This window comes from Mauremys reevesii, linkage group 1, assembly GCF_016161935.1.
Source record: "Mauremys reevesii isolate NIE-2019 linkage group 1, ASM1616193v1, whole genome shotgun sequence".
NCBI lineage: Eukaryota > Metazoa > Chordata > Testudines > Geoemydidae > Mauremys > Mauremys reevesii.
This window is the reverse complement of record NC_052623.1, coordinates 45,798,337-45,823,440: the sequence shown is the minus strand read 5'-3', so window position 1 is coordinate 45,823,440 and position 25,104 is coordinate 45,798,337. Positions and strand designations below refer to the sequence as shown.

The window sequence follows — 25,104 nt, the reverse complement described above, 5'->3', positions numbered from 1 at the left end:
ATACTGTAGTCGTAGTTTGTTATGGCAATGGCATCAGTTCACTCTATACCATTATGCCACCTTTTTAAAGTATCAGGCACTCTAAAAATTAAGAAATCATGTTAGTATAGCATGAGTAATAATGGGGCTTAACATGCAGTAGCCTTATTTCACAGAAAGTGTTACTATAAACTTCAATGCACACTGTAAAGTATTTTTTATATTTTTAAGTTTAGTTTCAATTCCATTGTTTGTGATACCTCTTTAGAACCCTGACCATACTAAGTTTTTTTTTTCACATTAATTTTTGTCTCTTCCATTTTTATATATGGAAGAGACAAATTGCAGGTCAATTGTAATCTTAACAAAATGTCACCGTTCTAAAAAGATATGTTGTCTTCAGAGAAGATTTCTCTGTAATTGTCACCCTTTCATCTCCTTTTCTGCGAGTGCAGATCACTTGTAAGATCACTTTTCACTACAAAGACACTATGGTCACCTACCAGGGGTGATGGAACAATTTTTATAGTGTGGGTGCAAATGATGGAAACCATGTATTTGTTTTTTGTTACTACTACTTCAAGCTGCACCCCCAGCATCACTGTCACCTACCATAAATAATTGTGGCATTGCCAAATACACATCTGGACTAAGACAAGAGGGCCAGATCTTGAACATTGAGGTCCAGATCTTGTGGCTAATGTTGCAACTGAATTTTGGGACCATAAAGAACTGGGGTCCTAAGATCTGCCTTCCATAGTGCATTGAGCATACCAGGAATTTGTCTGCCTCTGAGGTGAGTAAGCTCAGGCTCAACTTTCACCAGGAGTTGAGCACCAGCCAACAAAGCTCAGCCCAGAGATTCAACAGCATTTTGGAGCCACCTGGGTTTTCATGTGAGAGGTTTCAGGAAGAAGCTCCTGAAATGTGGGTGGGTTCAGAACAAGCTCCTCTTGAATTTAAACCACCCTATTGCAGGTCAATTGTAAATAAGTGCTTCTTTTTAGAGACAAACAGAAAACCAGATAAGGTACATGACATATTCATTTAAGATTTTTATCATCTTATTTTGTGACGATAGCCTTTTAGAGCCCTACAAAAATATTATTTCCTATTTTCTTCAGTTTGAATTGCATGAAATCCCATTCATAGAACCAGTACATAAATTAAGGCCTGGTCTACACTAGGAGTTTATGTCGAATTTAGCAGCGTTAATTCGACTTAACCGTGCACCCGTCCACACCAAGAAGCTAAATAGTTCGACCTAGAGATCTCTTTAGTTCGAATTCTGTACTCCTCCCCGATGAGGGGAGTAGCGCTAAATTCGACATGGCTATGTCGAATTAGGCTATGTGTGGACGGAAATCAACCTTAGTAGCTCCGGGAGCTATCCCACAGTGCACCACTCTTTTGACACTCTGGACAGCAGTCCGAGCTTGGATGTTCTGACCAGCCACACAGGAAATGCCCAGGGAAAATTTGACACGCTCTGGCGCCTTGTGGATGTTCTGCAGGACTGCAGGCAGGAGGACAGAGCCCCCCTGCACTGTATCTGCAACCGCCCTCCCCCGCCACAAAGTCCCAAACTCCCCTCACCCAAAGTAACAAGAAGGAGGGGCGACAGGGGCCGTGAAAACTGTCACTGCACCCCTGCAGAGTGCACAAATACAAGAAGGCTCTCATTCCCTAAATGTTGAGAAGTCCTTCCCTTCCTGGCTCACCGAAGCCCCAATCCCAGTTTCATCCCCTAACTGTGTAGTTGATTATTAAAAGTAGTTTGCTGTTAATTACTATTTCCGTCAAGTTTTTCTACAGAAGACTATCTTTGAAGGGGGGCGGAGGGGAAGGGGATTGTTAATTGCATAGGACAGTCACCTTCACCAGGGTACAGACACAGGGGCAGGATCAACAGCAGGTCACACACACAGTGCAGTCAGTAGGCACCCTGGTCGGTCTGGGAGGTGTTTTCCATGTTCTGTGTGGGTGGGGGGTATGTGACTTTGTGGCATGGGAGGGCGGTTACAGAACTTATGCAGCGGTCCTTGTCCCGGACCACAGAGCCACGTAGCAGGGGAATCTGTAACCGTCCTCCCCCGCCACAAGGTCACGTAGCCCCCGCACACAGAGTCCCGAAAAGGAGGGATGGCAGGCTCCGTTGAAACAACCAGTCCGGCACTGCAGACCGCTCTAGGAGCAGGAACCTGTCATTCCTCGAGTGTAGAAGCAGTGTTAACATCACTGCACACCCTACCCACCACAGTCTGCGTCCCTGTTTCAACCCTTTAACACGAATTCATTAATAAAGAAAACATTAATTGTTAATTAACAATGTTTTCTTTATTAATGAATTAGCGTTAAAGGGTTGAACAATTTGTTAATTAATTTGTTAATTAATTATGTTCCATTAACTTTATTTTTAAACGTGTGTTGGAAGGGGGGAAACATGGTGAACGGGGTATGTAACCGCAGAAGAAAGTCAACAGTAACTGAAGCAGGGGTAGGTTCAGCTTCTCTGTAAAGAAACTGAACAGTCACAGGTTACCCTGCTCCCTGAGGAACCTAGCTTTCAAAGCCTCCCGGATGCACAGCGCTTCCTGCTGGGCTCTTCTAATTGCACGGCTGTCTGGCTGAGCGTAATCAGCAGCCAGGCGATTTGCCTCAACCTCCCATCCCGCCATAAAGGTCTCCCCCTTGCTCTCACAGAGATTGTGGAGCACACAGCAAGCTGCAATAACAATGGGGATATTGGTTTTGCTGAGATCCGAGCGAGTCAGTAAGCTCCTCCATCTCCCCTTGAGACATCCGAAAGCACGTTGAATGATGACAGTTACCCAAGACCCTCGACACATTTTTCCCCCCAGCATGCATTGTGGGGAAATCCCAGAATTCAAATGGGCAGCAGGGACTGCGGGAACTGTGGGATAGCTTCCCACAGTGCACCTCTTCCAATGTCGACGCTTGCCCCGTTAGTGTGGACTCACTACGTCGAATTAGTGTCCTTAGTGTGGACACACAAATTCGACTTTGTAAGGTCGATTCCACAAATTCGAATTAAGTTAAATCGAACTAATCTGGTAGTGTTGACATACCCTAATTCTCACAGTGCAAAGAAAATGAAAAGATTCTCTGCATTTGGGGTGCTGCCTTGTCAGATTAGAGAAGCATCTGTCCCAGAGTCTATAGGTTCTGAAGTCCATGTGGTTATATTTGGTCAGCAGACAGAGTGTGTCAGTCTGCACTACAACTGAAAAACAAAATGTAGTTCTCGTAATGCAATCCCACTATTGTGCTGAATAATAAATCCCTGTCAGAGCAAGCACAAAGTATGTAGGTTAAAAATTGACAGATTAAAGGATATGCATTTTAATGTCTAATTATATTTGGCACACTGCATATTGGTGTAAGCTGATATGGAAATCTAAGACTGTTTCTACTTGTACCTTTCTGAACGGCACTGTGTATTCAGTCACTGTTTAAAACATTTTGGATGTGCAAACATGTTAGCTATAGTGCTTATAAATGACAAGTATTCTGATAAGTGTTTTGAAAATATGCAAATGATGGCTTGTCTGAGGGCAAGATAGCAGTTTCCTTCAGAATGCTTCCCTCAAAGTATGTAGATTGTAAAATGTCATACATGTATAATGGCTCTTCAGAAATGTTATTGGCATATGGTGAATATGTGGTTTACAGAGCTATTGGAAATATGAATGATGGTTTACTGAGTTACTGCATTATTATTTTTAAAGGATTGTAAAAAAACACTTTCCCAAGATCTTTCTGTTGAAAAGTGTCACTTTTTCCTCTTTTAATATGATTGTAATCTACTCTTGTCTCACTGCCAACACTTGTAACATCATTTACCATGCCCTAATTAGCACTCACCTTCATTATGGGTAGCTTTCTTGTCTCTGGCCTCTCCTCTTCTCACCACTGACCTTTAGGCACCATCTCATTAAAAATGTTTATAACAAATTTGTTCTTGCAACCCCCACCCTCTACTCTGAAACTCTTCACTGGTGTCTTGTCTCTTATTTCAACAATTTCACATTCTTTATCCTTACCTGGTCATCCCTATCTTTAACTCTGCTTTCATTGTCTCCTAATCCCGTGCCTTCTCTCTTTACTCCTTTGAATCCTAGCCCCTTTACCATCTTCTCCCAGTCCTGGCTTTGGATGTGCATTCATTAGGATCTCTGTGCTTAGACCAGTCTCCTGTTTTCTTTCCATCAGGTACCCTGTCTTCTCCCTCAGATGTACTGCTTCTGGAATGGCTAGCTATCTATGCTAAACTATCTGTTCTACTTTGTATTTAGCTGTGACTCTCTAAGGCTATGTCTTCACTACAAAGATAAGTCTACCTATGTTATGTGGACTTACAGCCACCAAATTAATTACTGCAGTGGCTGATGTCCACACTACCCTCCTTGGGTCAGTGGTGTGCATCATCACCAGGAGCACGTCTAGTGACCTAAGAGGGGCAGTGTGAGGATCTGAGAGCCTGGTCTTTCAACTCTGCTGGTAGCGCCCTGCTGGGAGGCCAGCTGCCCCACAGCCAATGTAAGGAACCACTGCATCGCCTGAAAACACTGACATAAGCTGTACACCTCTCGTTGAGGTGGTTTTATTATGTTAGCATAGCAGGCGAGTTACATCAGTGGGAGGAGCATTTCTGCGTGTACACCTCCACTGTTTTGTTGACAAAATTGTATAGTGTAGACAAGGCCCGAGTACCTTTCCCAGACCTGAGCAAGAGCTCTGTGTAGCTTGTTTCTCTCACCAACAGAAGTTGGTCCAATGAAAGATATTATTTCACCCACCTTGTGTCTCTCTGCTTCTATGGTTCTTTCCTGTCTGGGTCTCATCAATAATCTGACTGTCATAAGGCCGTCTCACTGACGTCAGTTAGAATTTTTTCTTTGACTTCCGTGAGAGCAAGATTCAATATTGACAGTAAAAGCTTTTAAAGCTGTAAAGCACTACGTAAATGTATAACACTATGCAAGTGACCTTCTTTAGATTGCAGAAGTGCCCAAAAGGCAATGTGCACTTTCTGAAGGAAGACTCAGCCCTTGCCCTGAAGAGCATGTAATCAAACTGAGTTGTGACATGGCTGACAGACTTATACAAATCTGAACATAGCGGGCCAGATTTTCAGGCCCAGCTTTTTCTGCAGTGCCTCAGTTGCACAAAGCAGGTGGAAAGCTACCATAAAGGGGCAGATGAAGATTCTTCCAACAGTGGCAAATTATCATGTGGCATAGAACCTCAAGCACAAGCAGTCCCAGGATTACAACCACTTTTCTCCCCAGATCCCCCCAGCTGCTCCCAAGTGTAAAGTCAGTATGGCTGACAATCTGACCTAGTATGTCAACTGAAAAGTCATGAGGAAGAAAAAGTTTTCTTCTAAAAATATTTGCTCAGTTTTTCAGGTTCCTGTATTGCTTTCATGCCTGTAGTTCGGTTCTTGGGTATATTCATCGCTATAGATAGATATTACTGTACTAGCATAAAAATATTATTGCTATGAAGAAAATTAATATCATTTCTCATATTAACATGCAGGGATCTAAATCTGAATACAATCTACATGAAGTAGATACAATACATTTTCCACTTATCAACAGACTGGTTATTTTAATACAGACTATCGAGCTTTCTGAGACAACTCAAAACATCTATTTCATGTGTATGTTGCCTTTGAGGTGTTTATATGACTTTTCTCTGTTCTGTATATATTTAGTACTTCTAAAAAAGTGAGTGCAAGCAATGTACTATTGAAGTAGTGTAATGTATAAGTAGTGCAGTGTGATAACTTGCAAGTTGAAGTGTAAATGTGTGATTTTTAAATGAGTTGGTTGTATGTCTTGTTAGAACTTGTGGACCCTGCCTGCCTTTATTATATTTTCTTTGTAGATTTATTTTTTGCTTCCTACTTTGTCTTCAGTTTATATTTCAAGAAGGATCAGGGTGACCTGATGTCCTGATTTTATAGAGAGAGTCCTGATAGTCGGGGCTTTTTTCTATAGGTGCCTATTACCCCCGTCCCGATTTTTCACATTTGCTGCCTGGTCACTCTAAGAATGATCTAATCAAAAGCAAAGATCACTGAATTTGAACTGTAGAAACTAAAAAGCTTTGAACTAGGACTTACTGATGTACTATTGCCCTTATTATTATTTATATTGTAGTGGTACCCAAAAGCCCCAAATCAGGATTGAGGTCTCATTGTTCTAGGCACAGTATAAACACAAGGGAATTCCTGCTCTTTGCACCAAAGTGTTTACAGTCAAAGAACAATGAAATTCAAGCCAATGAAATGCAAAGAATGAGAGAGAGGTTTACAATCCAAATATATACATATTTTATAGAGGTATTTTTAGACACAAAGATATAAATACATAATTATCCAACTGCTGCCTCAAACTTAGTCATCATTAATTATAGTCATCACAGCAGATATGTCTTTTGTGTAAAGATTTGAAAAAGGAGAGGATAGTGACTATCTGTTTTCTTTAATAGGAACTGGTTCATTTAATCTTCCCCCTGCCATTTTGAAGTAGCTATATCCAGGAATGCTAAGAGTCCTTGGATACTATGCCATCTCAGTCTTAATAGTGTTTGGTTGGTTGTAGACTTCCATTGATAGCCCATTCTGTACCCAATAATCCTTTCAGTGAAAAGTCTTTCAATATTCTATTGATTTCATTTTTGTAATTTGTTAAATTTTCAAAATTTAATATTTTGAACTCACAAGTTTATGGCAGTTCAATAGTAGTGTTTTTAATTTCAAATTGTTAGACATAGTAATCTTAATAGCTGTAACTTTTTCAAATGGAAATAAATTTTATTTTTTTTCTGGTTGGTCACTGCCCAGGCTTGCAATTTGATCTCTTAGATCAAACCAGAGAAATATAATGTGGAAATGAAATCATATGGGCTAATCACTTCAAAAGAACATTTTGCTTGTGATCTGGTCCCTTTGATTTGGTATTGGTTTTGATATCTTGGTATATTTGAATGAGTCTATATAATATGTGGCTCAGATTCTTTATCGTGAAAGCATGAGCTTTTCCTTTTTTAGCACATATATTTTTAGCAGGATGGACTGATTTAAATCAGTGATGTAACTCGCTGGTTTTAATCCTGACTTAAATCAGCAAGCAGAAAACCTTGATATAATGATGCATTTCTTATTTATTAGATGATTAATGTTTTACTTGTGATTTGTGTCAAGTTTTATTGAACTGATTATTTCTGGTTACCATGTCCTCCAAGATTTTAGAACTAGTAGATCTCATCCTCTCATGTAGGTTTTTATCCATAGACTGGAAGAGGAAAACAAGCTTTTTTGCTTTTTCAACTACAGTTGGTTTCTTAATTTTGAATGAACTAGCCATTAAACTGAACTAGCTGAATAAAAATATTCTCTCTGTACCCGCAGAAGAGGCTACTGCTGTCAATAGTGGTTTACTCCTTCAACAAACTCTGGTTCCACGTGCTTAGCCGGTGACTCCCATCAGTTCAATGCTATGACTTTATTTAAAACTTGGCCACAAACATATACTGCTTAATGTTACTTTTTAAATTTAATTTGTTATTTTATAGATTATAATAATTTTAGGCCTTAACATAGGTTGTCATTTCACATTTAATTTTAAATGTTTATTTTAAAAATAAACCCATATTTAATTTAAATACAAAAATTGAAGATAAATAAAAAATCAGATTTTTAATTTTTTATCCACCCTGATATTTACTTTTTTAAATGTTAGTATCTTATAACATGCATTTAGTAACTCTCATATGTGTATCCTGTGTATTTCTTGTCTGAAACCTTTGTCATCTGTGAAGTTTTAATTTTTTAAGCCTAGAGACTTCAGGCTTTAATTTCTCATTCTGTGCATGCATACACTAAATGTGCCAAAACGTGCAGCACAGATTGAAGATAAATTAAGTTTTCAGTTTTAAATCTAGACTTTAAGACTTCCATATCTTGATAATTTCAAATTGGATTTGGTTAAATTTGATGTACAGTAGTGACAAGTGAACTGCATAGTTTTCAACAGATTCAGAAATCTGAGGTGAAGAAGATTTACTAAATCCGGGGATGGATTAAGCATGACGTCATGGATCCATCCTCAGTGCTACAAGGCAGCCTGTTGGCCCTAGTGAGGTTTAAACTGCACACAGACTTCTTTACTTATGCCTAAAACAGGCACAGATAACGGAGCAATCAGTATACCCTGCCAAATCTGCTGACATCCATGTGGGAGGAAGAAAAGAGAAACATTCCCGTCCTTATTGTGTCTGAGGGGAGGAAGAAAACAGCTTATGGCCCTCTCATTGTATCCAAAGCGAAGGGAAAGGAAAAGAGGACTCAGAGCTTTCCCTCAGTGAGGGGTTGAGGATAGAGGGAAAGATGAGCAAGTGAGGAGAGAGGGTGTTTAGAGGGGTGAACTGATAAGGAAAGGAAGAAAAGGAGACAAAGCTGGAAAAGAGGAAGAAAAGCTAGAGAGAGGACAGATGTGAACCCAGTGTGGAAGGGAACAGAGTGAAGAAGGAATAACGTTCTTGGAGAGAAAATAGATTGAAAAATGTATATTATTGAACATCACAGAATAACTGGACTGAGGGGTAAATGCATAGAAAAAGGTGATAGCACACCAAGACACTGCATGGTGTGCAAGAGAATTAAAAATAGAGAAGAAAGGGAAAAGAAACTAACAATAGATGCAAGGGAGGAAACGCAGTAAGTTTATTTTTAAAATAGTTTGGACTAAAATATTCTACTCTCTATATGCACATGTTGTGCACATATTTAAGTCTTCCCTTTTATGCTGTTTGTACTCTGTCTGTTAGCCATACTGTCATGTTAACTCTTGCTTTTAGCTCATTTTTCCATTGCACTTACTACACATGTATTATTTCAAAATAACTTTTCAAAAAGATACATAACTGGTTTTTCTTTACAAAATAATATATATAATTAGAACAGGTGTCACAGATCCTAGCACGTGTCCCTTCCTAGCTACCCAGGAGGATTGCTGTGAGGGGAATCCAAGCTTCTGTGCTCTGGATTCCCTGCGGTGTTTTAGGCTCCTGGAGCTTGAACGGAGTCCAGCCACTGCCCCAATCTCAGGGTCTTTAGGCACATTCCCAGGGAGCAGACATTTTATCTGGCACCCCCCTTGTGAGTGTTGGAACCTGCTATCCAGCCACCTAACTGGGCACCACACTGACCCTTCAAACTCCTCAGTACTTGAATATACCCCTCTCCCAGAATTCCACTCCCAAAGGTGTGAAGCTTCTGGTTTACAGTTTAACTACCTCATGGGCATGCAGTAGTTGTGAAGCAGTCAACACAAACATGTTTTGTTCAGTCTATCACTTTATACTCGTTACTTAACAGATGAAGCACAGGAAAGTACAGATCATAATCCTAAATCCAATATGTCCCTCACTAGGTCACTCTTCCTTTGGAAGGGGATCCATCTGTGTTCTGTCAAGCAGATAGGCAAGGTTCTCCACCGCACTGGCCTACCCTGCCCCTGCAGGAGCCTCCATCCCTCATCTTAATCTGGTTCAAAATGGCTCTCAATTCCCCTGTGAGAGTCTCTTTATAGACTCCTCCTGGGGTCACCTGCTTCTTTTGGTCTGATTTTTGGTAAGTTTCCATTTCTCGCAAATCTCCCTCCCTTCTGACAAGAGGAAGAAGTGTCTTCTCCCAGATAGAATAAACCTATTGGTCCACTGTGTTTTACTTTGAATAGATTATAGTTGAGTGCTGTCATATCTGGCCTGGCAGAGACATGGCACAACCCAGCTAACTCATGGGGGATTCACATGAGAGCTTTCCTTGAGACTGTAATTTCTTGAGACAATTTCATAAAATCATCCAAAATTCAGAAGTGATAAAGATAGAATCCCTAATTTATCACAATCCTCTATACAGAAAGAAAATTAACAAAAATAATAGTACTGTGGGTCCTGTTCAGCCCCCTGGGAACCAGGTTGCTGATACAATCCAAAATACAAAAGAAAACCCATGCATTCTTCACTAGCTTTCCAAATAAAATTCATGAAGTTAAGCAGTTTTATTGCACAAATTTCAAACTAACTAGAAGAGGAAAGAACATTAATGGAGAAATTGCTGCCCTAAAGCATTTCTCAATGCAAGCAGCAGACCATAGCTTCTGAAATAATGCTCACAGTGTCCAATAGCTCCCTAACAGCTGATCCACTGCCATGTCAACAGTAGGGGAAACACTTGCATCATTAGAGGGTTCTTCTGACCTCATTCAAGTCTAATTTCACCATTAACTATTGTAGTTATACCATTAAAATTCTCAAATTAACATTCAAGGTCTGACTTAAAACTACAAAAGCAACTAAATTCAGAGTTAAGAATGAAACTCCATCCTTCATTCATTCAGTTGTGCCGTGGTATTGTAGTGCATATGGTATGTGTGGGAACATCCACTGTTTGAAGCCACTGCTGTATCTAAGCACAATAGAACAAGCTAAGGAATTTCAGACAGAGCCTTAACCTTAACATTAACATACAGTAGAACCCCAGAGTTACAAACACTTGGGGAACGGAGGTCATTCGTAACTCTGAACAAAGTGTTATAGTTTATTCAAAAGTTTACAACTGAACATTGACTTAATACAGCTTTAAAATTTTACTATGCAGAAGAAAAATGCTGCTTTTAACCATCTTAATTTAAATAAAACAAGCACAGAAACAGTTTCCTTACCTTGTCAAATCTATTTTTAAACTTCCCTTTTTTTTTAGTAGTTTGTGTTTAACATAATACTCATGCTGCTCCTGAATGTCTGGGTAGAAGTTCTGGCCAAGAGTGTTGTTTCCATCCATGCCTGCCTAGAAAAGTCTGACAGTTTATTTTAGGTGTGGATTTTGCTGCAGTTGTTAATGACTTTGTCCCACTGAGATGACACTGCTATAACGCATTTTACTTGGGACTACCTCTTGAGATTATCTGGAAACTGCTGCTGGAGCAGAAAGATTCTGCCTTCTTATTCAGCAGAGTTTCACCCAAAGAGATTAGACAAATGCCTGTCAGGAATGGTCTAGATAATACTTAGTCCTTCCATGAGTGCAGGGGACTGGACTAGATGACCTCTCAAGGTCCCTTCTAGTCCTATGAGTCTATGGTTCATTTTCTGACCAGCAAAAACACTATAAAGTGAGACATTCAAAGTTGATGTCTGCATTTTTTACATTTATATTGTTTTGTATTTTAATAGGAAGAGTAAAAGAGACAATGGCATGTACCATAGTGTTTTGGCATTTAATTAATTTTTAATGAGCAGTTAAATAAGGTTATGTTTGTTACTGTTAAGAGAATGAAACTTTCCTGTAGAGAGACCTTTGATACCTTATATAGAAAGCAACATGGTCCTGATCTCTGTGCGAGTAGGTGAGACTTTATTGTTAGAATAAACTACATTAAACATTGAAAGGAGCTGTGAGCTTTGACCTTTTATATTTCCAACCAAATGTGATTACAGCAGAATTGCAGGAGATAAAATAGTAAGCATATTATATGGCATGAAAAAAATGTAGGTTCCAGCACTTTTACAGATAGCTAACAAAGAACAAAAATACTGTGGAATCAGTGAAAACTTTTTTTTTTTAATTATTCTATTTTGTAATGAAAGAAAATTGATAAACTGGCATATGGCTGGATACTAGTGGTCTAAATCCAGAGAAACCATTGTCTTCAACTGAGAGCAGAATTTGTCTGTAATTCTGTTACATCCTATCCACCACTACCACTCCCCACTGTTAAATCTGTATGCTTAAATTGGCATTTGAGTATTTATAAGTCCACTGAACTGAGAAAAGCCATCTTTTAAATTTAGCTAAAACTGCAGTGGTGGTAGCTGTTCTTCTGAATGATTATTTTTCCAAACTGTAAGAGAACAGGCTCAGGCCTGGAAAGTCATATTACTCTATTTTTTGTGGTGTTCTGGCTCAGTCACAATTTTTCTAGCCTCTGGTCCAAAAGGTGGTGAAATCAAGCTCTATAGCAAGACCTGAACTCCTAATGAATGCTAGATTGTGTAGTACTAGGGTGATGCTATACTGTTTATTTAAAATTACAGCTGTGTTGTATCCCTTTCCTGAGTACCAAGTAAATAACAGTCATAAACAGTATAGTGCAAATGATAGGATGCCAGATGCTGCGTCTAAAATAGCAGACAAGAGTGTCCAGTCCCAAAAAGGCTTAAGGTGAGACAATGTCTTAAAACTAGAGGCTGTTTTTACTTAAACTTGTAGCTTATTCCAGCTTTATCTGTTGCAGCCTCAAAAGCATTCCAGTCCAACCAACAAGGAAGGTAAGAAGTTAGACCAAGGATTGGCAACCTTTGACACGCGGCCTGCCAAGGTAAGCCCCGTGGCGGGCCAGGCCGGTTTATTCGGTTGTTGCGATCAGCTGAACTTGCAGACGCTGCCGGTAAACAAACCGGCCCGGCTCACCAGGGGGCTGCGTGCCAAAGGTTGTTGATCCCTGGGTTAAACCTTCTAGGTCACAAGGTCTTTTCTTCAGTCAGCCTTCAGTTCCTCATCTCTAACTACCTGTCATTGCTAACTAAATATGACTTTTTGAATTATCCACCAGTTAGCAGACTTTGCAGACAAGCTGCCCCAACAGGACCATGTTCGCTTCCAGGCTATTCTGGAGGAAGGTAAATTGGTTGTCAGGACGACGCTCCAGGCTGCAGTAGATCCAGCAAACACATCTTCCTATACTATGGTGACTGGGATCATCATGAGGAGGAAATCCTGATTACATTCCTCTGTTTTCCATAGGGAGTGGCAGAACACAATTGAGGACCTCCCCTTCGATGAATCTTGCCTCTTCAATCAGAAAACTGATGATTCCCTGCACTCGCTCAAAGAATCTAGAGTCACCCTGCGATCTCTGGGTATTTATACACCAGTGCCCAAGCAAAAGTTTTATCATCCACATCCTGCACAGCAATACAGAGTGCCTCTGTTTTTCCACCAGTGACCTTATGAGCCTCCCCAAAAGCATCAAAAGACTCAGCGGCCTGGTTTTCCTTATCCGTTAGCGCAGTCCTCCATGAAGCACACTCAGTGTTCACATAAGTGATATTTCTGAGTGCATCTAAAGAGCTGTCAGCCCCCTTACACTCCATCACTCTTACCAGCCACCCACCCCCTTCAGGGGCCATCTAGGGCTCTTTCTGCTAGCATGAAATGTGATAACAATGAACAAGTGGGTCCTGGATGTCATCCGACATGGCTATCCGATCAAGTTCACAACGCTACCTCATCCACATCCACCCTTCCCAATCCCACCTCAGGGACCACTCTCACAACTGTATATTTGCCCTAGAGGTGGACTACCTCCTGCAGAGAGGGGCAATAGAGTCCGTTCCCATGACCTTTCAGGGCACAGGGTTCAACTCCATCTACTTCCTGGTACCCAAGAAAAAAGGAGGATGGAGACCAATCCTAGATCAGTCATCTCAACCGCTTCGTATGCAAGCCAAAGTTTCATATGGTCACACTTGCAGCCATCATATCCTCACTAGAAAGAGGCATGTGTTTACGGCTCTCAGTATGCAAGATGCTTACTTTCAAATAGCTATCCACCCAACCCACAGACTATTCTTGAGTTTTACGGTGAGCACTCAAAACTTCTAATACAAAGTCCTGTCATTCGGACTCACTGCTTCCTACATCTTCACCAAGTTTTTCTCCATGGTGGCAGCCCACCTCCAGTGTCAAGGAGTCCTCGTTTTCCCTTATCTCAACAATTGTCTATTGGCAGCGCAGTCCAGACGAGAAGCTTGAGTATCAACATCCCAGCTGCTTCTATTCCTCTCCTCCCTGGGGGTCAGTGTGAACATCAAAAAATTGACTTTGGACCCAACTCAGTCCCTGGAATTCATCGTAGCACACATTGATGCAGTCTCTGCACATGCCTACATACCAGAGGACAGGTTCCAGATCCTGCTGGAACTAATTGCTTCAGTGACTTCCAACCTCTCTGTTCTGGCCAGAACTTGCCTTTCCCTCCTTGGCCCCATGGTGGCATGCTCATCTTCATTTCTGCTGTCTACAACTGTGTTTACAGAACGTCCATTCTCCCACACTCCATTCCCTGGACATCATTCCGACTCTTCCCAACGAGGTCCTCTTCTCCCTTTGGTGGTGGACAAACCTGAATCAGGTTTGCTCTGGAATTTCTTTCCTTACATTCTCCCCTAATATAATGATCATTACAGATGCATCTCTTGGTGGATGGGGCACTCACATGACACACAGGGCTTGGACTGCTTGGGAATCCAGGATGCACATTAATATCCTAGAACTTCGAGCAGTAAGGAGAGCGTGTTGCACATTCCTCCCACCCAGCCGCTCACACAATTTTCTTATCATGTTGGATAACACCACTACCATTTACTATTCAAACAAGGGAGACCCGAAGTTGCCAGCACTTTGTGTGGAAATGGTGCATCATATACAGTATCCTGTTGTCAGCGGCCTAGCTCCCAGGGACTCAGAATATGACTGCAGATACTCTCAGCAGGAACTTTGTGACTGACCATGAGTGGCAGCTCCATGACTCAATGATCGTGGATATTTTTGACCGCTGGGGTACTCAGACCAGGGATCTCTTTGCCTCCCACACCAATGCCAGATGCATCCTGTACTATTCCAGGAGTAGACTTGGAGCCCGCTCCTAACGCGACACCCTGATCCTTGACCGGTTGGGCTGAATCAATTATGCCCTCCCTCTCCTACCCACTCCTGCCCCATATTCTGCACAAGATTCGGTGGGAGGAGGTGATGGTCATTCTGATCACCACGTTCTGGCCTTGCCAGTTCTGGTTTCCTCCTTTTCTTCACGTGTCAAGGTATCCACCACTCGGGCTACTGACTTTCCTGGAACTGCTCACTCAGCACAATGGCAAGATCAGACGCCCCAATCTGCAGACGCTTCACCTGAGAGCCTGGTTTTTGGATGGGCATCTTCACTAGCATAGAAGTATTCATAGGCAGTATGAGACATCACCTCAAGTAGCAGGAAAAGAATCCACAAGGTGGTCCTACCAGGTCAAGGGGAAACATTTCACCTTCTGGGCCCAACAGAAGTGTGTGGCTCCTGAGGCCATTGGCATCCTTCTCCTCTTGGACTACCTCCTGTCCCTGAAAGCGTCAGGTCTCGCTTTCAGCTCCATCAAGATGCACATAGCAGCCATTAGTGCTTTTCCCACCTTATGGAGGGGCACTCAGTTTTCACTCACCCATTAACTGTCAGATTCTGGAAGGGCCTTGTATGATCAGGGCCTTCCATCCAACCCTCAACCTTGTCCTCACGGCATTGGTGAAGTTACCCTTTGAACCTCTGGCCTCCTGCTCCCTTTGTCTTCTCTCTGTGAAGTTCACCTTCCTAATAGCCATCACCTCTGCAAAGAGGGTAGGCAAATTGGAGGGAGCCATGATGGCAGGACCCCCCTTTCACCATGTTCCATAAAGACAAAGTTTCCCTATGCTTACATCCCAGGTTTCTGCTGAAGGTGGTTTCCCGTTTTCACTTCAGCCAACCCATACAGTTCTTCCCTAAGCCACATGCCTCAGCAGAGGAACAATGACATCACTCCCTTGATGTCTGAAGGGCCCTCGCCTTCTACCTGCAAAGGACAAAGCTATTCAGGAAGTCTTCTAGACTTTTTGTTGCTATAGTGGAGAGGATTAAGGGCCAGACCATTTCCACTCAGAGGATTTCTAAGTGGATTTTGAGGTGCATTATGCTCTGCTATCATTTGTTGGATCTGTCTCCACCCATTGGGGTCCAAGCCCACTCCATGAATGCAAGCATCTACTACAGCCGCTCTCCACCACCTGCTGCTCACAGACATATGTAGGGTGGCCACATGGAGTTTGGTACATGCCTTTTCCTCCTATTATGCCCTCTTGTAAGACTCTGAGAGAGATGCCTCATTTAGTGCAGCTGACCTCTGCTCCACAGTTCCATCATCTTCCTCGCACCCTCCTCCTAACGAGGCACTGCTTGTCAATCACCCTCAGTGGAATATAATTGAGATCATCACTCGAAGAAGAAGAGGAGTTTACTTACCTGTAACTGGAGGTTCTTCAAGATATGTGGTCCCTATCAGTATTCCAATCCCGCCCTCCTTCCCTTCTGTTGCGGACCTCGTTGATTTGTGGTGGAGACAGAACTGAGAGAATGGTCAGTCTGCCCTGCCACTTATTGCCTCCATTGAAACTATTAGGAAGTACAAAGGCACATGCATGGACCAACACACACTACTGTTTTTAAAAGCTCCGGCCCTAGGTGTATGGTGCATGCGCATAAGCCAGATAGGGACCACACATCTCAAAGAACCTCCTCTTATGAGGACTGTCAGAATAGGAAAGGTGGTAATTCCTTACGCCCAATACCTTAGGAAATTCCTAGTTTAGTCCTGAAAAAGTCCTGGGATCCCTTTTCAGTACATTTCTCTATTACAAGCAGTTAGGTACCCTGCAAGTTTCCTGGCCAGGATCAGTCTGTAGTGTTTTGTTGGGGGCAGCAGGAAGCTGAGCAAAGAAGCAGACTGTGACTGGCAGATGTTGCAGGAGAGTTGTTGGAGTGATTCATGCACAGTTCCTGCTAGCAGGAGGTTGCTGCAAAGATGGGAGGCAGTTATATTCCAACACCCCAAAGTCAGCACCTCTCCCAGTCTCTGTATTTACCTTTCACAAGGTCAGCAGCTCTTCCTCTCTAGAACCAATAGCCTATAATAGTAGGCTAACTACGTCTGTAGCTAATTCCCTGTTTCTAGGGCACTATGGATGCAATGAACTTTCTTCAAGCTATTCTCCCTTGTCTAGCTGCTGTACAAGAACTTCTTTTGAGCCCCTTTCTATATAACCCTCAGGATCCAGGATCCCTTTCCAGTCTCTGCTGTTTCCCCACAAATTCCTCACAGAACTCTGCTGCAATGCCTGCCAAGGGACTCATCTTGATCGGATAGGTCTATGTCAAGACATAGTGGCCAGCACCGCACAGAGAAGGACCGCATGATCATGATTGCTGCACAGCGACCACTTTGCTTCTGGCTCCAGCACTGAGCAGGAGTCCTTGACAGCAGGACAGGCCCTGGCACCGGTGGTACCGTCTACATTATAGGCACTGCAACTGACCACATGGCCCCAAGGCCAGTGCCCAGCAGCCTGGTACCCCTGGAACCCTTGGGGGTTTACCCAGTCTTCCCAGACAGTCCAGCAGTGGCAGGGGCCTCAGCATTCTGCCCTCCACCTGAGGTGGAGGCCCCAGAAGGGAAGACCCCCCCAGGCCCATGAGGACCATGGGGAACAGCCAGCTGGGCCACCATGGCACATGGCAGATCCCACGGCACCGGCTTCATCCTCATCGTCGCCGGATAAAGCTATTACGGGTCCCCTTCAACCAGTTCCACAAGATGATGCTAAGCTCATCCGGAACTATTGAAGAGGGTCACCTGCAACCTGGGGCTCCAGGTAGAAGAGCTAGAGCAGCCATTGGACTCCCTGTTCAATGTCCTTTGCGCCACGGCACCTGTTAGGGTGGCTTTTACTCCTACATAAAAGGGTATCGAAAATCAATAATGCCCTATGGCAAATCCCCTCCTCCCTGCCCCCCATTTCAAAAAGGGCTGAACACAAATACTTTGTGCCAGCTAAGGGCCACGAATACGTCTACACTCACCCGGCCCCAAACTCCCTCATAGTTGAGCCTGTTAGGCAATGGGAGAGGCAGGGGCAACTCGGGGTTATGCCCAAGAATAAAGACTCAAAGAGACTGGATCTGTTTGGGCAAAAAAATTATTCATCGTCCAGCCTTCAATTGAGAGTGGCCAATCACCGCGCCCTCCTGGGCCACTACAACTATAACATGTGGCAGGCCATGGCCAAGTTTGAGGTTTCGCTTCCCAACGGGTCCAGGAAGGAATTCTGGGTGATCCTCGAGGAGGGCACGGCTGCAGCCAGCGTAGCTCTCGAGGTGATTTGATGCGGCGGAGTCCGAGGCTTGCACCATGACCTCAGCCATCTCCATGCGGCGGGCATCCTGGCTGCTCATCTCTGGTCTGTCGATTGAGGCTCAGCAGTCAGTGCAGGACCTCCCTTTCAACGGCCAGGCCCTGTTTGCAGAGCAGACGGACAGTAAGCTGCATGGACTAAAAGACTCCTGCACTACCCTGAAAACTCTAGAGCTGTATGTCCCCGGTCCAGCCTGTAAGCGGTTCAAACCACAGCCATCTCAGGCCCAAGGGAGCCAACTCCAGTAGGAGCAGCCCCACAAAAAGAGTAGGGGCTACAAACACCACCTGAGCCACCCACCTCCATACTCTGCCCAATCGGGCTCGACCCGCAATAAGCAGGGGGACAAGTGAGCGTTTTGAGGGTGCACCTGAGGGCAACCTATCGGACTGTATCCTGGATCCATCTTTCCCACTTTTCTCCAACCACCTTTCTTTTTTCCTCCCGACATGGACCACTATAACTTCAGATCACTGGGTCCTCAATACAGTGGCACAGGGTTATACCCTCCAGTTTCTTTCTACTCCCCACCCCCTTCAGGGACCCCTCTCAAGAGAGTCTTCTCACGCAGGAGGTAGAAGGGTTGCTGCATTTGAGTGCAGTGGATGAGGTTCCTCGCGAGTACAAAAACAAGGGGTTCTATTCCTGGTCCTTTTTAATCGCAAAGGCCAAGGGCAGTCTATGGCCCATCCTGGACCTGCGAGTCCTCAACAAGTACCTAAAGAAGTGGAAGTTCCACATGGTCTTCCTGACATCCATCTTCCCTCCCTGGATCCGGGAGACTGGTATGCCACCTTTGACTTCAAGGACACTGTTTACACATAGCCATCTTTCAAGGTCACAGATGCTTCCTACAATTCATGGTGGTACCAGACCACTACCAGTTTGTGGTCCTCCTGTTCAGCCTTGCAACAGCACCAAGGATATTTACCAAGTGCATGTCAGTAGTAGCCGCTTACATCAGGCATCGGGATATCCCGTTTTCAAGATTTACTTCATATATCCATAAGGCCTAGAAACTTTCTTTTAATGAAATTTAAGATTCTTATGTGATGACATGACTCCAGGAGTGGAAGCTTTAAGAAAAACACAAAATGTTGCAAGGTTGACAATAAAATTGCAAAAGTTGACAAGACCAATATATTTCATTTATGCAGATGTTGACTCCTTAGTGTTTTGATAAATGTCTTCAGCTTTTTTCTTACCAAAAGGAAAAAAAACATTTGTTTCCAAAATAGTTTTGTAAACAAAAAGTTATTCATGACAAAAAACTGAACCAGTGAAATTACAGTAATAATATGTATTGACAGTTTTGATGGTAATAAATTCTATTCCCTCTGTCTGTGTGTGTGGGTGTGTGGAGATACACAAATTTACAGCTGTTTTATTTAAATTTAAAATTTTCAACTGTTGAAGTTCAGAAGTTTTAATATCACTAATAAGCCATGCTTTGGCCATTGTTAAAACAAGTATTCTAGTATTTTAAGAGCTTGAAAATCCAATTGGCATGGACAGTTGTATAATAGGATTAACTCTTAATCTTCTTCCACAAGCACAACATAATAAGTTTATGCAAAAAAAAATCTTTCCATAATTTCAATTAAAACAGTACTATAGAGCAATCTGTTTTGAAGTTTGCTTTAGGGCACAAACTGTTGGCGTTATTATGAGATGATTCTAATAAGAGTGCTGAATTTTAACAGCTCACAAATACGAATTATTCACTTGATATCTGAAGCGGCATTTGTTGAAACTTGTAAAAAGACAATTCTGTAGTAACCAATCCCAGAACTTTTTTGAGACTTACTACATTAGAGTTGTTTTAAAATAGTATTTTTCAGAATCTGTGAATCTGATTAGTAGAAGAACAAAAATGTTGTTTGCATCTTCCACACCCAGCTTTCTTCTAATGTGCAAGATAAAGGTTAAAGGAACGCTTTCTACTTGAAATCTGATCAGTTTAAAAATGAGTTTAAAATGGCTTCAGGTGCCACACCTGTCCCTCTGCTGCCAGGTTTTATTTTTCTAATAACATTTTCCTAATTTTAAAATTTGTTTCATTTCCTTTAAGGTTGTTCGAAAGACCCAAGTAAGCAAGGGAAACCGAATGACAGTACAGGGGTAAAAGTGAAATTGACTAATAATATAATATAAACAAAAGCACATATCATCCAACATAGCATTTACACACGTACTTCACTTTAATGGGACTGCTTGATTTAAGTCATGCAGTTCGGAGCGTAGCTGCAGTGCCTATCAAGATGGGTCTAGTCATCACTATAGAAGGTCAGAAAATGGAATTTGCATCCTATGGGAAATTCCAGTACTTCAAAAAATGTTCTTCATGAACTGGTACAAAAAGTCAAAATATTTCATGGGACAAAATCTGAAATATTTCGATTCAGAAACATTGAAACAAGCTTATTTAAACATAGTATAGAATTAAAAATTTCAACAAAAAGTCAGTATAAGTGAAAACAAGAAAGTAGAAACAAAATACTCCATTTTGATTTTGAATTTTTTACTTTTACCTCAAATTTCATTTAAATTGACATTTCCTTGAAACATTTAGATTTTGAGATACCAGCTTTTTCCAATAGAAAACTTCCATGGAACATTTTTCAACTAGCTCTAGTGTTTTGCTTATATTTTGCTTATATATCCTTTTCATTTATCCTTCATTTATTTATTTGCATTTTCAGATTGTAAAACCTTTTTGGCAGGAACTATATCTTCCTGTAAGTCTCTACAGCATCTCATATAGTTTGGACTCGGCTATAATAACTATAAGTATTTATAATAGCTTAGGCCTGGTCTACACTAGGAGTTTATGTCGAATTTAGCGGTGTTAATTCGACTTAACCGTGCACCTGTCCACACCAGGAAGCTAATTAGTTCGACCTAGAGGGCTCTTTAGTTCGAATTCTGTACTCCTCCCCGACGAGGGGAGTAGCGCTAAATTCGACATGGCTATGTCGAATTAGGCTATGTGTGGACGGAAATCAACCTTAGTAGCTCCGGGAGCTATCCCACAGTGCACCACTCTGTTGACGCTCTGGACAGCAGTCCGAGCTTGGATGTTCTGACCAGCCACACAGGAAATGCCCAGGGAAAATTTGACATGCTCCGCCTTGTGGATGTTCTGCAGGACCGCAGGCAGGAGGACAGAGCCCCCCTGCACTGTATCTGCAACCGCCCTCCCCCGCCACAAAGTCCCAAACCCCCCTCACCCAAAGTAACAAGAAGGAGGGGCGACAGGGGCCATGAAAACTGTCACTGCACCCCTGCAGAGTGCACAAATACAAGAAGGCTCTCATTCCCTAAATGTTGAGAAGTCCTTCCCTTCCTGGCTCACCGAAGCCCCAATCCCAGTTTCATCCCCTAACTGTGTAGTTGATTATTAAAAGTAGTTTGCTGTTAATTACTATTTCCTCAAGTTTTTCTACAGAAGACTGTCTGTGAAGGGGGAGGGGAAGGGGGTTGTTAATTGCATAGGACAGTCACCTTCACCAGGGTACAGACACGGGGGCAGGATCAACAGCAGGTCATACACACAGTGCAGTCAGTAGGCACCCTGGTCGGTCTGGGAGGTGTTTTCCATGTTCTGTATGGGTGGGGGGTATGTGACTTTGTGGCATGGGAGGGCGGTTACAGAACTTATGCAGCGGTCCTTGTCCCGGACCACAGAGCCACGCAGCAGGGGAATCTGTAACCGTCCTCCCCCGCCACGAGGTCACGTAGCCCCCGCACACAGAGTCCCGAAAAGGAGGGATGGCAGGCTCCATTGAAACAACCAGTCCGGCACTGCAGACTGCTCTAGGAGCAGGAGCCTATCATTCCTCGAGTGTGGAAGCGGTGTTAACATCACTGCACACCCTACCCACCACAGTCTGCATCCCTGTTTCAACCCTTTAACGCGAATTCATTAATAAAGAAAACGTTGTTAATTAACAATGTTCCATTAACTTTATTTTTAAACGTGTGTTGGAAAGGGGAAACGTGGTGAAGGGGTATGTAACCGCAGAAGAAAGTCAACAGTAACTGAAGCAGGGGCAGGTTCAGCTTCTCTGTAAAGAAACTGAACAGTCACAGGTTACCCTGCTCCCTGAGGAACCTAGCTTTCAAAGCCTCCCAGATGCACAGCGCTTCCCGCTGGGCTCTTCTAATTGCACGGCTGTCTGGCTGAGCGTAATCAGCAGCCAGGCGATTTGCCTCAACCTCCCATCCCGCCATAAAGGTCTCCCCCTTGCTCTCACAGAGATTGTGGAGTACACAGCAAGCTGCAATAACAATGGGGATATTGGTTTTGCTGAGATCCGAGCGAGTCAGTAAGCTCCTCCATCTCCCCTTGAGACGTCCGAAAGCACGTTGAATGATGACAGTTACCCAAGACCACCCTCGACACATTTTTCCCCCCAGCATGCATTGTGGGGAAATCCCAGAATTCAAATGGGCAGCGGGGACTGCGGGAACTGTGGGATAGCTTCCAATGTCGACGCTTGCCCCGTTAGTGTGGACTCACAAAGTCGAATTAGTATCCTTAGTGTGGACACACAAATTCGACTTTGTAAGGTCGATTCCACAAATTCGAATTAAGTTGAATCGAACTACTCTTGTAGTGTAGACATACCCTTACAAATGGGGTCTTGGTACTCTGAGTTTGTCTAATTTAGATTTCCTTGTTTTTCCATCATTGTTCATAGTTGTTAGTGTTACTAAAGTGTAATGGCTTTGTATACAATTTCTAAGGAGTGTTCATGGGTGTTGGAGAATTGTTCCACAGCATGAGTCAAATACATATGTCATGTTCATTCTAAGAAACTCGAATTTTCCAAGTGCTCAGTTATTCTCTCTGAAATGGTAAAATATTATGCCTATTTCTTGTTTTCACTCCGTCCAGATTCTCTCTGCACCTGACATCACTTTCTGTTGCTGTTTCTGCAGTATTGCCGACGCTTATGATTTTATCATAAGTTTCTCTAAATTTGGTGTTTTTCTTAAAGTCCCAGTTCATGGAGTCAGGTGATTATGTTAGAATCTCAGCTCTGGTTACAAAAAATAGTGAGTTTCAACCTCATGATTATGGAGAGGAGCTTGGAAACATGAACCCTAAAGGCTCAAAACCCAGAAGGCAAATAAAAAGAACACAACTTATTTTTAAAATCTCATGATTTGGAGGGAATGATTTTTGGTGTGGACAATACTGCCTCTGCTTCTGTTGTCTAAAACCCAAGCCCACACCTAAACTGGAAAAATCACTGTTCCTATATAATGTGTCATGGTAGTTATTGCATAGCTAGACAACAAATTTTAACAATGGTTCAAAAAAATTCATAATCCTGTCCCTTTGTAAGGTTAAACTAGAATAACTATCTAAATTACAACCAGTCCCTCTTAAAGTGGTGACTTGACCTCAATATACTGAGGATAGTAGGCTGCCTTCTGATTAGGATAATGGTCTAAAGCCTAATCATATTTTTGTTGCATTGTTTTTTCCCTCTTTTTAGAAGGAAGATGTCGCTAATGAGGAGATGGCAGAAAAACTGTCTATTCGAAAGCAGCGCTTTATGAAGTTTGCATCCTTGGAATATGAAGGAGAATATTACATGACACCTAGAGACTTCCTGTTCTCAGTAATGTTTGATCAAGTCGGCCGTAAGTTGATTTCTCCTCGGTAAATTGTACTACTGATTTGTGTGACGGGTACTCTTTAAGAAGTTCCTATTCTTAGCTGAAGAAAATCAGCAAAGGCCAGATAACAACATTAATAGAATACATGCTTGTAGACTCTTAACAGGGACCAGTTGGCATACCTGTTGAGACTGAAGGTCAGAAATCTGGAGTCTTTGTGCAAATGACTTAAACCCCTAATGTGCATATTTGATCAATATTCATTTCCTTGTTTATCTAAACAACAGAGAAATTAGCCATGTTATAATACACCAGTGTTCAGAACATCCTCTCCCAGCTATCTCCGTAATTGATACTGTGACTTTTTTTCCTTGCACAAAAAGGAAGTTGTGGGAGTGAAAGATGGTCATTTGTTGTCCCTATTGCACCTAGACTTCTCTTCTGTGGGAACTGTTATTTGTGAAAAACACAGTGGAATGGGTCAAATTTTTACATGTTTAAAAAACAAAACACTTTTAAAATTCTATAATCCAATGAGAAGTCAACATGCTATGTATCAAGTGCTTGGGCTGAATTAAAGATCTTGTGAGCTTTTATCCTCCTTTACCTAAGGTTCCAGACTGTCATGGCCAAATCCCAGCCTGATTAACAATGTCCACCTTAAAGCTTCCCCTTGTAGTTTCAGAGGTAGTTGCCTTTTCACTGTCTTCCCCTCACTAACTGTGGCCCTGTTATACTCTGTCTCCTGTTCCATAGTGAACTGCCCCCTTTCTCTCTAATGCACCCAGTGCACTGCACTTGGCTGTATTTGCTGAGTTGCAGTGATTCACTCCAGTCTATAATCCCGGCTTCCTCCTAGTCCATGGCTTTTTCCTACTGCGTGGCTGCTCTCTCCATAGCCTTTTGCCTTTCTGTAAATCCATGGCATGAGGCTCCTTTAGGGGGCTGAGTAAGCTATTGCCTGATCATAAAAATGAGAGATACAGGCCGCTGCCGGACAGCCCAGGAGAAGGGTACCCAAAGTCAGGGAGTCTCCTGGGAGAACCAAAATACTTAACAGGTAAGAACGACTAGAGTTGTTAATATTGCAGTCTACTTGGTATTTCCTTTAATAACTGCACATGTGTATATGCTTATAAATGCATACATTTTAAAACAACCTTAAGGCAGCCTAAATCCCCTAACTAGCCCTCCAGTTCCTTTGTTGCCTTCCACAAATTGGGTTAAGCTGCTTTGGTTTTAGTTTCTTTAAACTTGCATAGACAGTACAAAAACACAACATGGGAGGGACAGCAAGGGGACAAGTTGGGGCAGGGTATGCATCTCATAATAGTTTTGGTAAGTATGCACTTTACAAGTTATGCATCCTTGGGTTGCAATTAACTTTATTAACCTTCTTACTTAAC

General features: G+C 42.5%; 1 protein-coding gene across 3 annotated transcripts in view; it reads left to right on the top strand.

Annotated features, from left to right (window-relative positions):
- Positions 1-25,104, top strand: part of MICU2 (mitochondrial calcium uptake 2) — a 256,675-nt gene that overhangs the window by 119,625 nt on the left and 111,946 nt on the right. For 2 of the 3 annotated variants that reach the window (XM_039492545.1, XM_039492560.1), the window contains exon 2: positions 23,575-23,722. In XM_039492545.1, coding sequence (XP_039348479.1) covers positions 23,575-23,722 — 148 coding nt within the window. Of the gene's footprint in view, positions 1-12,820; positions 12,937-23,574; positions 23,723-25,104 lie in introns of all 3 variants that reach the window. The other variant, XM_039492554.1, reaches the window with a different exon arrangement.